We start from the raw sequence: 13,846 nt of genomic DNA on the forward strand, positions 1-13,846 counted from the left end.
TCTGGCCTCAGGCTTTTCCCACTATGCTCTGTTGTCTAGAGTGTTAGCAAGCCCCCGACCCCCAGGGATGGTTTCCCTGCTATGGAGAAACCAAGTTCCCCAGTTATTATCTAAAACTCTCAGAAGATTCCCCCTTGGAACAAAAGGGTCCACCTTTTAAGAGCTCCTGTTGTCGATCCTCCTCATCCAGATCGATAATTACTGGACCAGCTGGTTTCTTGGTCTTCTTCTTTCTGCCCGTGGCAAAGGATTTCTTCAGGGAGAGGAGTCGGTACATTTCATACCCCATCAGCAGCACCCCGCCCTCCGTCACCCAGTCGGCCACCACCTTGGCCCGAGCAGCTGTCGTCCTAAAGAAATCAAGACAGAGGTTTTGACTTCCTTTTCCTGCTGACTTGCCTGCTGCACGTTCACTGAAATGGGTGCTGGCAGCAGGAATCATTCTTTACAGAGAAACCACCTTTTTCTAAGGGACTCTAAAGCACTCGAAAAGTATCTAAATAAACCATCCCAAGCTCCTCTTATTTCTTGGAGACAGGCAAATGATATAATAATAATAACTGTATTTGTTAAGCACTTACTATGTGCCAATCACTGTTCTAAGCCCTGAGGTGGATACAAGGTAATCAGATTGTCCCACGTGGGCTCATAGTTTGAATCCACATTTTACAGATGAGGTAACTTAGCCACAGAGCAGTTAAGTGGCTTGCCCAAGGTCACACAACAGACAAGTGGCAGAGCCAGGATTAGAACCCACGTCCTCTGACTCCCAAACCCATGCTCTTTCCACTAAGCCATGCTTTCTTCTCAAATGATGTTACTTGTGTCTCAAGGTCCAGTATATTACTCTTTCTGTTTCAAAAGGAAACTGAGGCACCAAATTACTAGTCAAATTTCATAGTTAACAGACCTAGGAAATCGGTGAAATCAGAAAGAATAAAATATTCCAGGACTCCTTGATTCTGTATCCAGCACTATATCCAATCCCCATTAATTGGGACCAGAAATACAGTAGAGGAAAAAAACTCCCATAAAACCTGGAAGAATACAACAGTTCGCCCCAAAACGCTTACTCATTAAACAGTTCTAATCCCAGCTCCAACACTTGTCTGTATAACTCACAGAAGTCACTTTACTTCTCCGTGCCTCAGTTACCTCATCTGTAAAATGGGGACTAAGACAGTGGGACATGGACTGAGTCCAACCTCATTAGCTCGTATCTACCCCAGTGCTTAGTAAAATGCCTAGCACGTAGTAAGTGTTTAACAAATTCCATTAAAAAAAAAAAAGGAACAAAACTAGAAAGAAACAGCACTACTGTGCCAAATCTTCTGTCCAAACCCAATTTCCGTAGGGGAAAGTAAATGGTGCTTCCCAAAGTAATGAAGCCTCGAGCTTCAGCAAAGACCGTGAGTGCAACATTATGTTGCTGGAAGGGACCACACAAGTGAGACTTTCTCTGCCCTCCCTGACTGGTGTCTCATTCACTGAATAATAGAATGCTCTTCCAACAGCAAAGCAACATTGAAAGAGGGAGCAGAACAGGAAAGTCATTTGGAGATTTAATAGACCCCCTGAGTTGGCTTCTCTAGAGTAGAAACTTGGCCTACTTTAAAAGAAGCACCACCTGTTACATCAGGTTTAGCTTTCATTTTTTTTTTTTTTTTTAAGCAAAAGTGTATGAAACCTGGCTACTGAAAAAGGCAGTAACAACTGAAACAGCGTGGCCTAGTGGACAGAACACAGGCCTGAGAGTCAGAAGGACCTGGGTTCTAATCTCAGCTCCGCCATTTGTCTGCTGTGTGACCTTGGGTATAAATTACTTCACTTTTCTGGGCCTCAGTTACCTAAATCTTTAAAATGGGGATTAAGACTGTGAACCCCACATGGGACGCGGACCATATCCAATCTGATTAGGTTGTGTCTACCCCAGCGCTCAGTACAGTGCCTGGAACATAGTAAGCACTTGAATAGTATTCAAAAAAAATCCAATGTAAAACATTTCAATAAAAATAGGGTTTACTTGTTCTGTGGGCAGGTGGAGTAAGACCACAGTCCTAAGAGCTTTGGAATTCAAGTTTAATGGCAGTTGAGGGCTGAAAAGTGAATGAACAAATCAAACTTCATTTTCCATGATATGAGAAATGAAAAGCATAAACAAATGGAAAAAATGATTTTAAAAAGGTAGAGGGGGCCAAAGTTTGGTTTTAATCATGATGGAGCATGTGAGGTAGAAATAGGTGCAGAAATATGTTTTTTGTTCACAATCTCTCTCTCTCATTGACTATTTCTTGATTTTAGGCATGTAGTGAATTGACATTTTTGGAAAAGGAAGTCTGAATGAGGAACAGTGTTTTAAGTCTGGAATTGCTGCCCCACAGTTACAAAAGGGGAGAGGGGGAAAAAATAGAAAAATTTGATAGAAAATCACACTTACAATAAAAGGTTGATATTCACCCCCCAAAGTCACATTTCTCCCTTTATGTGGAAATTATGTAAGGAATTGAAGGAAGACATCAAATTTGTAGGAAAAAATTCAGAGGGAAATTTGGGAGGCTGAGACAAGTAGGATATTCCCGGGCAACATAAATCCAAATCTGGGAAAGAAAATAACTGCGAGAAAAAAAAGACACGCACTTGTGTTCATCATTCAGGATGTGAACTTTGAAGAAGCGTGGCTGCATGATTTCAGACTTGTTGTCTGGAGGAAGAGCTTCAGGTGCAGGTAGCCACATATTGAACTCTGCAAGCCAGTTCTGGAGAGTGTTCACCTGCCAAAGAGAAGTTCCAGATAAGGCGGCTTTAAGAAATTAGGCCAAAGATCATTCAATTATATTTACTGAGCACTTTGTGTGCACAGCTTTGTACTAAGCACTTGGGAAAGTACAATAACATGATAGACATGTTCCCTGCCCATGACAAACTTACAGTCTAAAGGGGGAGATGGACATTAACATAAATTATGGATACATTTATAAGTTCTGTGGGGTGTTAATGAAGGGAGCAAATCAAGGCAACACAGAAGGGAGTGGGAGAAAAGGAAATGAGGACTTAGGGAAGGCCTCTTGGAGGAGACGTGCCTTCAATAAGGCTTTGAAGGCAGGGGAGAGTAATCGTCTGTTAAGAAGAGGGAGGGCATTCCAGGTCAGAAGGTGGATATGGGCAAGAGGTCGGGGGTGAGACAGACAAGATCGGGATATAGTGAGTAGGTTGGCATTAGAGGAGCAAAGTGTGTGGGAAGGGTTGTGGGAGGAGAGTAGCAAGATGAGGTAGGCGGGGGCAAGGTGATTGAGTGCTTTAAAGCTGATGGTTTGAAATCATGTCGGTCCGTCCTTCACAAGTTTAGAATCTGCCTGTTCCTCTACATCCATACTGCTACCACGTTGATCCAGACACTTAACATTTCTTGCTGTGACTGCTGCATCAGCCTTCCCACTGACCTTCCTGGCTCCAGACCAGACCATACCATACTTCACTCTGCTGCCCGTATCGTTTTTCTGAAAAACCATTCAGTCCATATCTCCCCACTCCTCAGAAACCTCCAATGGTTGCCTATCCAACTCCACATCAAACACGAACTCTTTTCCATCAGTTTTAAGGTACTCAATCAGCTCTCTCCCTCAAACCTCAAACCACGGGAATGATACAGGCAAGGGGTCGACATGATTTCAAACTTTTGCCAATGCCAACTGTGTACTTTTCCTTCTGCTTCCACTGTACGGACACGATGTGTGCCTGCCTCCCCCATTTAACGATAAACCCTTTGAGGGGAGGAAGCGTGCTTTGTTTTAAAATCATACTTTTTCCTTCCTGTCGAGTCCCCCGTGCGCTTGAGTCCGTGCCCCGAAAGCAGTTAGGTCTCCCCTCCCAACCCCACAGCACTTATGTACATATCTTTATGCTCCCCTAACCTGTAATTTATTTTGATGTGTACCTCCCCCACTAGATCGTAAGCTCCTTGAGGCCAGAGATCATGTCTACTTGCTCTACTGTACTCTCCCAATGGCTTCGTGCAGAGCTCAATAAATACCACTGATTGTTTGATCGAGTGATCTCGCTAGGAGGGTAAAAATGCTAAGGCTTCACAGAGGAGAAAATTAAACAGGGGAGGAAATGGAGGTGATTCAGTTCCCCACAGGAAGTAAGCCCCCTCAGCAACCCTTCATAATGCCAAGTTAATGAAACTTGGTGTCCAGCCTAGGCTTCTTACCGGTACAATCGCAAGGACGGTCTTGGCTTCTGTGTGTCGGAAGAGGACGTCCAAAAAGGAGATCACCTGCAGAGTTTTGCCTAGGCCCATGCTGTGAGCCAAAATACAACCAAAACCACTGCTGGTTTTAAATCTTTCCAGCGACTCCACCAGGTTGTCGTACAGGAACCGAATGCCGCCAATCTAACAGGGAGGTGGGGGGTGGGGGGGGGGGGTGGGGGGAGGAAAAGTCAGAGATTGACAGATAATAAAGCTTGGGACTTACTCTCTCAGGTCAGGGCTACATTTGGGTACAGGGTCAGAATACTTTTGGCCCTAGGCAAGAAGTTTCAGATATTCTCCATCCTATTATCAGAAGGGCAAGTATCGTCAACAGAGTAATTCTGGAAAATAACATGATGCTTTGTGTGTGGGGAGGCACGCAAGGCATGTTACTAGAGTTTGGGCTGAAGAGGAAGACTTTTAATAATAAGCACCTCATCCAGGAGCCTTAAATCCGACTTCGCACAACGGGATTTGGGAACCCCAAGGTAGCAAGTCAAAACCCACAATTCTTTCAACTTCATCCCTCCAAAAAGCCATCTCGATTGCTACTGCAGAGCGTCAAGAGCTTGACAACATGGACCAAGCCTTCTGAATCAGTTTCTTACTGGCACAGGGTGGTTAGTGAGTTTCTCACTGATTGTGATAATACCTGCTTTAAGGACCGCATCAAATAACGGAGGAGGCTTGGGGACAGCAGAAACAGCAACCGGGGAAGGAGAGATAGGAGGGGTGGTGAGAGCCGGCCAAGGAAGCCTGCTAGCTGCCTCTCCCCAGTTACTCAGGGACCAGGAGGGAGGACTTGAGACAGAGAAAGGCCTGGGAGGAGAAAAGAGGTTTGCTAGTAGCTCCCAGACCCCTGTACCTGATGAGGTTTCACTGCTCTTGCCAGTTGAGGCGCCAGGAAGATATTCTCCTCATTGGGGGGATGGTTGATATTAACAATGACCTGCCCCAGAGCATCAGACTGATTTAAGGCATCGTTCACGTGTGATCCACTGCTCTCCTCAGCCACCTCATCTTCGCCCTCATTGGCAGAGTCACTGCTGTCCACGATCTGAAGAGCTTCGTCCTCTCCTGAGCTGAGTTCGATCACCTCTAAGGCGCCCAGAAGGAACAAGGAGAGAGACTTTATTACTTAAAATCTCAAGTACACCGGGGGGCAAAAAACCACGTCAAGGGCCCAGACCTGTCACCATCTCCCAGAGTGCTAATTTGTATCTTCCTCCACCTTCCCATGCCACACACAAGCTAAGATGACCTTTTTCAAGGGGACGTGGGGAGTTCATCAAGTTGGCCCCACACTGGTGAGGGCTCTGGGAACCTTTAAACTTGGAGATATTACCCCATGGCGGAGGAGGACCAAAGTTAGGTTTCTTACCATCTTTCATGTCATGAAGTACTCCCTTTGTATCATCCTCACTACCACTGCTGGTGCTGTCCAAGCAGATCACTTCCTGGGCTAAGACCTGAGGGGGCAGCTGAGGAGTATCACCTGTTCTTAATACAATGTCTTCTGCAAAAGAAATAAACAAGGGGGGATGGAGAAGGAAGCCAGAGAAACAGCCAACTCACGCCTACTTTTCCAAAATCCTCTGTACTTACAACTCTCTTTCCCTAGCCTTCCATTGGCTAGTTTAATTTCCAATAAGCCAGCCTCCCCATGAGAGTTTCTTACAAGACCTGAGCCAATATCCCAAAACAGGGTCACACTCGAGATGGAGGAGTCTTTACGATGCCTCTCTCTCTCTGTCTCTCTCTTTTGGTATTTGTTAAGCTTCTACTATGTGCCAGGCACTGTACTAAGCACTGGGGTAGATACACGCTTATCAGGTTGGACCTGGTCCATGCCCCACATGGGGTTCCCAGTATTAATCCCCATTTTACAGATAGGGATTAATCTCTCTTTGTAGAGATTCTCTTTCCAGGTGTGAAATTCCCTCAAGTAGCCATATTAATCCCACCAGATAGCCAGGCCACTAAATGAGATGAAGAACTAGAGAAAAAGAGAGGGAACTTCAATTTAAAGGAACAATTTTGCTGATCTGGATATCATTTGTCTGCTTGTCTTCTGCCCTCCCGTCCCCCTTCCATGCCTCCCATTAGCTGGTAAGCTCCTGGAGGGCAGAGTGTGCCTTTGCTTCTGCCACACTCTTCCAAGCACTTAAAGGCGGTACCACGCACCCAAGAAGTGCTCAATAAATAACTGAATTTGAAAGAATATTCTGCCTTGGTTAATGAAACAGAAAAGTTGTTGCCTGTGAGAGAAAGGCAGATGAACTGGCCAGAGCAGCTTGGCAGGCCCGTTTGTGACTGAGGCCGATTCCCCAGGAGACCGATAACTAAGACCCCGCCACCTTCCCCGCCACCCCCCAGGACCATGTGCAAATCCCATTCTCCTTTCTCCCTCTGCAGTAGCTGATGGATCTTCCCCTAGGCCCCTGTTCTCTCCAGGGCTATTTCAGTGTGTGCAACCACACCCACCTCAGAGACCTGTTCTGTCTGCTTACCTAGTGGTACAGGGGGAATGGGGATAGGGTAGTCTTTTCGCTGCTGCTCCAGTCGCTTCCTTCTCTCCAACTCTTCCTGTTGGGCGGCCTTAGTAACTGCCTCCAGCTGATCCTCCCGAAGCAGCTTTCTAAACATCCGAACAGGAGTTTTGTTCTTATTACATTCTTAGATTCTTCTTTTTTGAAATGGCATTTAAGCGCTTACTAGGTATTGAGCACTGCTCTAAGTGCTGGGCTAGATAAAAATCCATCAGGACACATACAGTCCCTGTCCCACAAGGGGTTCACAGTCTAAGTAGGAGGGAGTTGAGGAAACAGACACAGAGGAGGGGAAATGACTTGTCCAAGGTCACACAGCAGACAAGTGGTACAGCTGGGCTTAGAACCCGGGTCCTCAGACTTCCACACCCACATTCTTCCCACTAGGGCCACACTGCTTCCCTGAGATTCTGACTCTGGCACCTTCACACCAAAACCCAAATGGGGAAATGGCTGTTAGGGGCTCCAGAAAGAACAAGGGATTAGAAGACACTGCAGATACTCTACTGTAGTTATGAGGGAGTGTGTCCAGTAAAATAGTAATACTAAGAGTTATCGGAGAAGTAGCGTGGCCTGGAGGATAGAGCATAGGCCTGAGTGTCAGAAGGACCCGGGTTCCAATCCCAGCTCCACCACTTGTCTGCTGTGACCCTGGGCAAGTCACTGCCTTTCTCTGTGCCTTAGTCACCTCATCAGTCAAATGAGGATTAAGACTGAGCGCCCCATGTGGGACAAGGACTGTGTCCTACCGGATTACTTTGTACTCACCCAAGCACTTAAAACAGTCCCTGACAGAGAGTAAGTGCTTAACAAATACCACAATTATCAATTATTATTAAAGAATGAGATGGGAACTACCAAGAGGAAAAGCCACAATTTAAGATGCTTGTCACACCAACTGCTCTTACTAGGGAGGCCTACACTCCTAACTTGGGTATCAGCAATTCATCAAAATGGGGCTCTCTTTCACAGGATTTGTTTTATACTGTCTTTCCACATTTTGAAAGCTCTCCATGTTGGCATCCAATAGAACGCGGAACTGCTTAGGCTGTGGAGTTAAGTAGCACAGTTCAGGAAAGAAGCTGCATGTACTAGTCGCAGCTGGAGTCTGATTCAGTCTTCTGACATTTGTTACCTGGGAGGATACAGAAGCACAGCCCTGGACTCACTGGGAATGTGCCAACCAACAACATTCTAAAATTCCGTAACTAAACTTTCTCCCTCAATTTATGAGTCACTCACATTCCCAAAGTGTTCATTTTTGCCACAGGCGGCACTGGGGGCAACTCTGTGGGCAGCTTCTGCAGCTGAATCGGGTGCGTGACGCAACTGAACAATTCCAGCTTCACACGAATGTACCAAGACTGATACATAAGCCTCTGACTACACTCCCAGGTTAAGCGATTCCATTTTTTTTTTAGGTTTTTAAGGGCTTACTATGCGTCAAACACTCTAAGCACTGGGGTAGGTACAAGTTAATTAGTGCGGACACAGTCCCCGTCCCACATGGAGGTTCACAGTAAGTAGAAGGGAGAACAGGTATTAATCCCCATTTTACATTTGAGGAAACAGACAGAGAGAAGTGACTTGCTCAAGGTTGCAGAGCAAGCAACCGGCAGAGCCGGGATTAGAACCCAGGTCCTTTTGACTCCCAGACTGGGCTCTTTCCACTAGGCCACGCTACTTCTCTGTCTCTTTAGTTACTCAAATCAGTCACAGTTCCTTTCCCCTACACAGTCTAAAGGGGAGGGAAAAATGGAGATTGAATCACCATTTCACAGATAAGGAAATTGAGGCCTGGGGAAGTTAAGTGACTTACCCAGGATCACACAGCAGGTAAGTGGGGAACTGGCGGAAATGGAGAGGCGGAACTCTTTTCATTGGGCCTTGGGCATCTCCGCCATTCTGCCATGCTTACATGGTCAAAATTTCTTTCTTTGTATAAATTATTATGTTAAAACCCATTTTTAATGTTTGGGGCTCTGTGTATGTTTATAAATAAAAAATATTAATTTCCGTATTACTAACCTTTTGGACTAGGATTCACCAGTGTAAAGAGAAAGCCTCAGTGTCCTCACAGTTTCCCCGTTTCCTCTCCTGAGACACCAGCCACCGCAGGAAGAGGGATTTAGATTTAGACTCGGAGCCTTCCCTACCTGTTGTTCCTTGGCTTAATGTGGGAACGTGCCCACGTTCCATGACCTAAACTCAAACTCTGACACTAAAAACAAATCACTTGATCTCTGAACTTTCTGATAGTGGGGTAGAGAAGAGAGATGTTATTCATTGGGGCACAGATTGAGCAAGCAGTTAGAACATTTCCTGGCATGCTGCTAGGAAATAAGAGCAACCACAAACGCCGCTGGCCGTATCAATCGATGATATTTATTGAGCGCTTATTGAGTGCAAAGCACTGTACTAAGCACTTGGGAGAATGCAATAGAAGAGAGTCGTAGACAGGTTCCCTTGCCCCAAACGAGCTTACAGACCAGAAGGGGAGGCAGGCATTAATATAGATAATTTGTAGATGTGAACGTAAGCGCTGTGGGGCTGAGGGTGGGTTGAACGCCAAATGCCCAAAGGGCATATCAGCAGGGAGAATTCAATGTGTCTGTTCAGTGGAGCAAACGCCTAGCCTGGACTCCGTAAGCTCCCCCTCTAGACTGAAAGCTCCTTGTGGGCAGGGATCGTGTCTACCAACTCTGGGGTACTGGACACCCCCAAGCGCTCGGTCCACACAGTGAGCGCTCAATAAATCCCACCGAAAGATCGACTGATATCCGGCCCGCATAATTAGCCCCCTTTCTCTTGCTACGCACCTGGTCCTACTTACCTTATGTTCCTCCTCATGTGGGAAGGTTTCTGAGCCCTCTTCTTTTTGGTGTCCTCAGAGGTCAGGCTCTTGCGCTGGTTCTTCCCTAGTCGCTCTGCCTGCTCACTCTGAGATGAGGTAGTTGAAGTGGAGCGTTGCCATTCCCCATCTTCTCCAGGGTGGGTGTGTTCAGTGCCATAAACACCTTCCTGGGATTGGTCTGGAGAGACAGAGCAACCGGACATTGAGGAATTGGCCTCTACTCAAGAGCAAGGCTGTGCGAATCTAACAACGGCGGTGGGAGCTGAGCGGAGAAGGAATCGGATTGGACTCTAATGTGACTTGCCCTGCAAGAGCACAGACCTACCGGCTTTAGACTGTCAATCCAGATGGACCAGGTGCTGGGCCCAAATCAATGCCCCGGTATTCTTCCCAGTGATCGGTGTAGTGCTTTGCCCAGCATCGTAAGCCCTCGATGAATGCAACCGTGACCTTACCGATAAAACGGAGAGCACGACACCTGTCCCCACTTCATCCCACAAGTCCAAACCATATTCCATCTGCCCTGGTTCATTAGCACACAGGCACCTTGTACATACAGTCTGGTTTTCATCACCTGGGTGCGGCTTCTGACACACCGCCTGTACCAAATATGACACACCGCCTCAATTCACATTAAAAACAAATGTCTCTCTGGATCCCCGCGAAGTCCTCTGACTGGCTCAGCGACGGCTCTTGGGCAGGGATTGGCTGGGAAGGCTGAGCCATGGAAAGGGCAAAAGTCAGAGTGAGAGCAAATTCAGATGAGGAGGGAGAGCGGAAGGGATGAGGAGGCAGAAAGCCCGGGCAGGGACTTCGGGGAGAGTCTAAGCACCTTTGGGACAATGACGAAGACAGGGCCGGTTATTTCCATTAAGCTAGCTGGGGGCAAGGAACGTGATTACCAACTCTGTTGTACTCTACTCTCCCAAGAGCTTAGTACAGTGCTCTGCACATAGTAAGCGATCAATAAATACCACCGATCGATCGGTTGCTACATCATTACCAGCAAGATGTCCAGAGGCTACGTAAGTGCCTAAGGGAAGGATGACACAGGGGTCCACAGATTTTTATCCTTCGACCTCCTTTGCATCAGGCACCACTAGAGGCTGCCAGACACCATCCACTCGGAAAACCAGCCCATGACTTTAGCCTCAAATATCAACTGCCAGGAGCATCTCTGCCCCTTGATATTTTCCATGTCACTTGTCTCCTCCAGAGTAGCGAGAGGCTAACTCTCTGCTGGAAGAAAGCGGCCAGTGGGGTGGGGAAAGCTTCTGTCACTCCGGGGTCTCTGTAGCCACGGACTCCATAAAGAATCTTAGAATCTAATAATAATGAATGATTGGGATATCAGTTAAGCACTTACTCTGGGCCAAGCACTGTACTATGCACTGGCGTAGATACAAGAACATCAGGTCCCAGATGGGGCTCACAGTCTAAGTAGGAGGGAGAACAGGGATTGAATCCCTGTTTTGCCGATGAGGGAACTGAAGCAGAGAGAAGCAAAGTGACTTGTCCGAGGTCACATAGCAGGTAAGTGGCAGAGCAGGGATTAGAACCCAGGTTCGGGCTCTTTCCACTAGGCCACGCTGCTCCTCTCATTCAAATGTGGATTAACCTCGTTTCTGGGCAGGGGAAAAAAAAATCAACTTTTCTTTCTATCACTGGTGAATTACTGAGGCAGTGCTTCTCCCAGAGCCAAGACTGACTCCTTTCCTGTCAGCCTATCAAGATCTTAAGGCCACAACAGTGATTATAGATGTGCAAAATCAGCTTTTAAATGTTTCTTTTTTTGCAAAGGAATTGGGAGAGGAGGAGAATGTAAGCTCCTCCAGGACCTAGATCCCATCTTTGACTTCTACTATATGTTTTCCAGCTGCCTAATCTGGTGCTCCGCATAAAGTAGGGGATCGGTGAAGGCTGCTGCTGATTTAGTCCTTCCATCACAAGACCCCCTCTACCCTGTGAGCTGCTATTAGCAACTCTCTCTCTCACGCCCTCTCCCCCGGGAGGTGGATCTGGGGCAGACTTGGCTAGGGAGAGTTCAAGAGGAGGTGCAGCAGGAAAGAATGTGCACTCTTTCAACGCCGGTACGCCACCCAGTTATTCGGTCTGTCCCAGAATTTCCAAAGAAAAGGCTAATGCAGCTGCTTTATTAGTTTCAGGGCAAAAGACAACTGTTATAAAACAAAAATCGACACTGACTTATGAATACAGAGATCTTATGTTAACCCCTCACCAATATAAAAGCCAACAACTTTGCAAGGAGTGGATCCTTCATTCCTGGGCAAAGCAAGGAGCTGATCTTTTCGAGGTCTCCCTGAAACATCAGCATTAAACAAGATTAGTTACACTGCAAAGACTTAAGACCTCTCACAGGGCCAACCACACACCACCTTAGGTTTTCCTGGGCCTAGAGGAATAATAGTTATGGTATTTGTTAAGCACTTACTATGTGCCAAGCACTGTGGTAGATACAAATAATCCAACTGGACCTAATGACAGACCCACATGGGGCTCACAATCTAAGAGGGAGGGAAAACAGGTATTGAAACCCCATGTTACCGAAGAGGAAACTGAGGCAGGTGACTTGTTCAACATCCCACAGCAGGCAAGTGTTGGAACTGGGATTAGAACCCAGGTCCTCTGACTCCCAGGCCTGTGCTCTTTCCACTAGGCCACGCTGCTTCCCTTGAGAAGAATCTTTACAATCCCTTCCTGTTACCCTTGATTTCCCAGAATCTCTGTCAAAGGTGTAAGCTCCTTGAGGGCAGGGAACATGTCTACCAACTCTGTTTTATTGTACTCGCCCAACTGCCTAGAACAGAGCTCTGCACACAGTAAGCACTCAATATATACGACTGACTGATGGAAGCAAAGCCCCACAACCTATGTTTGAGTTCATGCTGAGTAACTAGAACCACACAACTTCTGAGAAGCCATTTTCCCATCTTTTTATACTGTGACCACCATGCTCCAAAAATCAACCCCCAGCAGCAGCTTTACTCGAAAATGCAACAAAAAGGTTCTTTTCCTATAATAAATAAATTACTAAATAAATTAGTCAGTCATCCGTTAAGGAGACTCACCATTCCATGCCCCTCCCACTTAGCTCTAACAAGAGCTAATACTTATGTAATAGTTACATAAGACAACAGGCAGCTTGTCCCAACTCACACCCGTTAAATGAATCCCTCTTCCCGAAAGCCAAAGTGAAGGCCAGGAGAACGCTCCTTCTCGCTCTACAGACGTCTGGAGGAGCAGACACTCAGCTTCTCCCAGAGAGAAGGGGTCTTTTTTTTAAAAATGATATTTGTTAAGCACCTACTACGTGCCATATACTGTACAAACAGCAAGGATAGGTACAAGCTAATCAGGTTATACATAGCCTTACACAGGTAGTACACAGGTTGCTCAGTCTTAATCCCCATTTTTCCAATGAGGAAACTGAGGCCCAGGGAATAAATGGTGGTATTTGTTAAGCGCTTACTATGTGCAAAGCACTGTTCTAAGCACTGGGGAATACAAGGTGATCAGGTTATCCCACGTGGGGCTCACAGTTTTAATTCCCATTTTACAGATGTGGTAACTGAGGCACAGAGAAGTTAAGTGACTTGCCCACAGCTGAGAACTTAAGTGACTTGCCCAAGGTCACACAGCAGGCAAGCGTGACCAGGATTAGAAACCACGTCCTTCTGGGAAGAAGTGTGGTCTAGTGGCTAGAGCCCAGGCCTAGGAGTCCAAAGGACCTGGGTTCTAATCCCAGATCCGTCAGCTGTCCGCTGTGTGACCTTGGGCACTTCACTTCTCTGTTCCCTCACCTGTAAAATGGGGATTAAGATTGTGAGCCCTATGTAGGACAGGGACTGTGTCCAACCGGAATATCTTGTATCTACCTCAGCACTTAGTACAGTGCCTGGCACATATTAAGCGCTTAACAAGTATCACAATTATTATCGTTATTATTCTGACTCCCAGGCCCGTGTTTTATCCGCTAGGCCAAGCTGCTTCATGGATACACCTACATTTGCAATGTGGCTGCCAGTCTTCTTCAAAACAGAAACTAAGCTAAAGGCTGTTAGGGCTACCCTCCAATCTCAGTACTTGGTTCGTCCTCCTTTCCCTCATCTGGCTCAACCCCAGTTTCCTCTCCCAGCTAACAACCGGGGGAATTCTCTTGAAAATCGAACA

General features: G+C 46.6%; 1 protein-coding gene across 1 annotated transcript in view; it reads right to left on the reverse strand.

Moving 5' to 3' along the window:
* Positions 1–13,846, reverse strand: part of RAD54L2 (RAD54 like 2) — an 86,794-nt gene that overhangs the window by 23,651 nt on the left and 49,297 nt on the right. The window contains exons 3-9 of the mRNA XM_029052616.2: positions 9,635–9,833; positions 6,763–6,890; positions 5,634–5,768; positions 5,118–5,350; positions 4,211–4,393; positions 2,638–2,771; positions 154–350 (exon numbers count right to left, since the gene is read on the reverse strand). Coding sequence (XP_028908449.1) covers positions 154–350; positions 2,638–2,771; positions 4,211–4,393; positions 5,118–5,350; positions 5,634–5,768; positions 6,763–6,890; positions 9,635–9,833 — 1,209 coding nt within the window. The remainder of the gene's footprint in view (positions 1–153; positions 351–2,637; positions 2,772–4,210; positions 4,394–5,117; positions 5,351–5,633; positions 5,769–6,762; positions 6,891–9,634; positions 9,834–13,846) is intronic.

This window comes from Ornithorhynchus anatinus, chromosome X2 (genome assembly GCF_004115215.2).
Source record: "Ornithorhynchus anatinus isolate Pmale09 chromosome X2, mOrnAna1.pri.v4, whole genome shotgun sequence".
NCBI lineage: Eukaryota > Metazoa > Chordata > Mammalia > Monotremata > Ornithorhynchidae > Ornithorhynchus > Ornithorhynchus anatinus.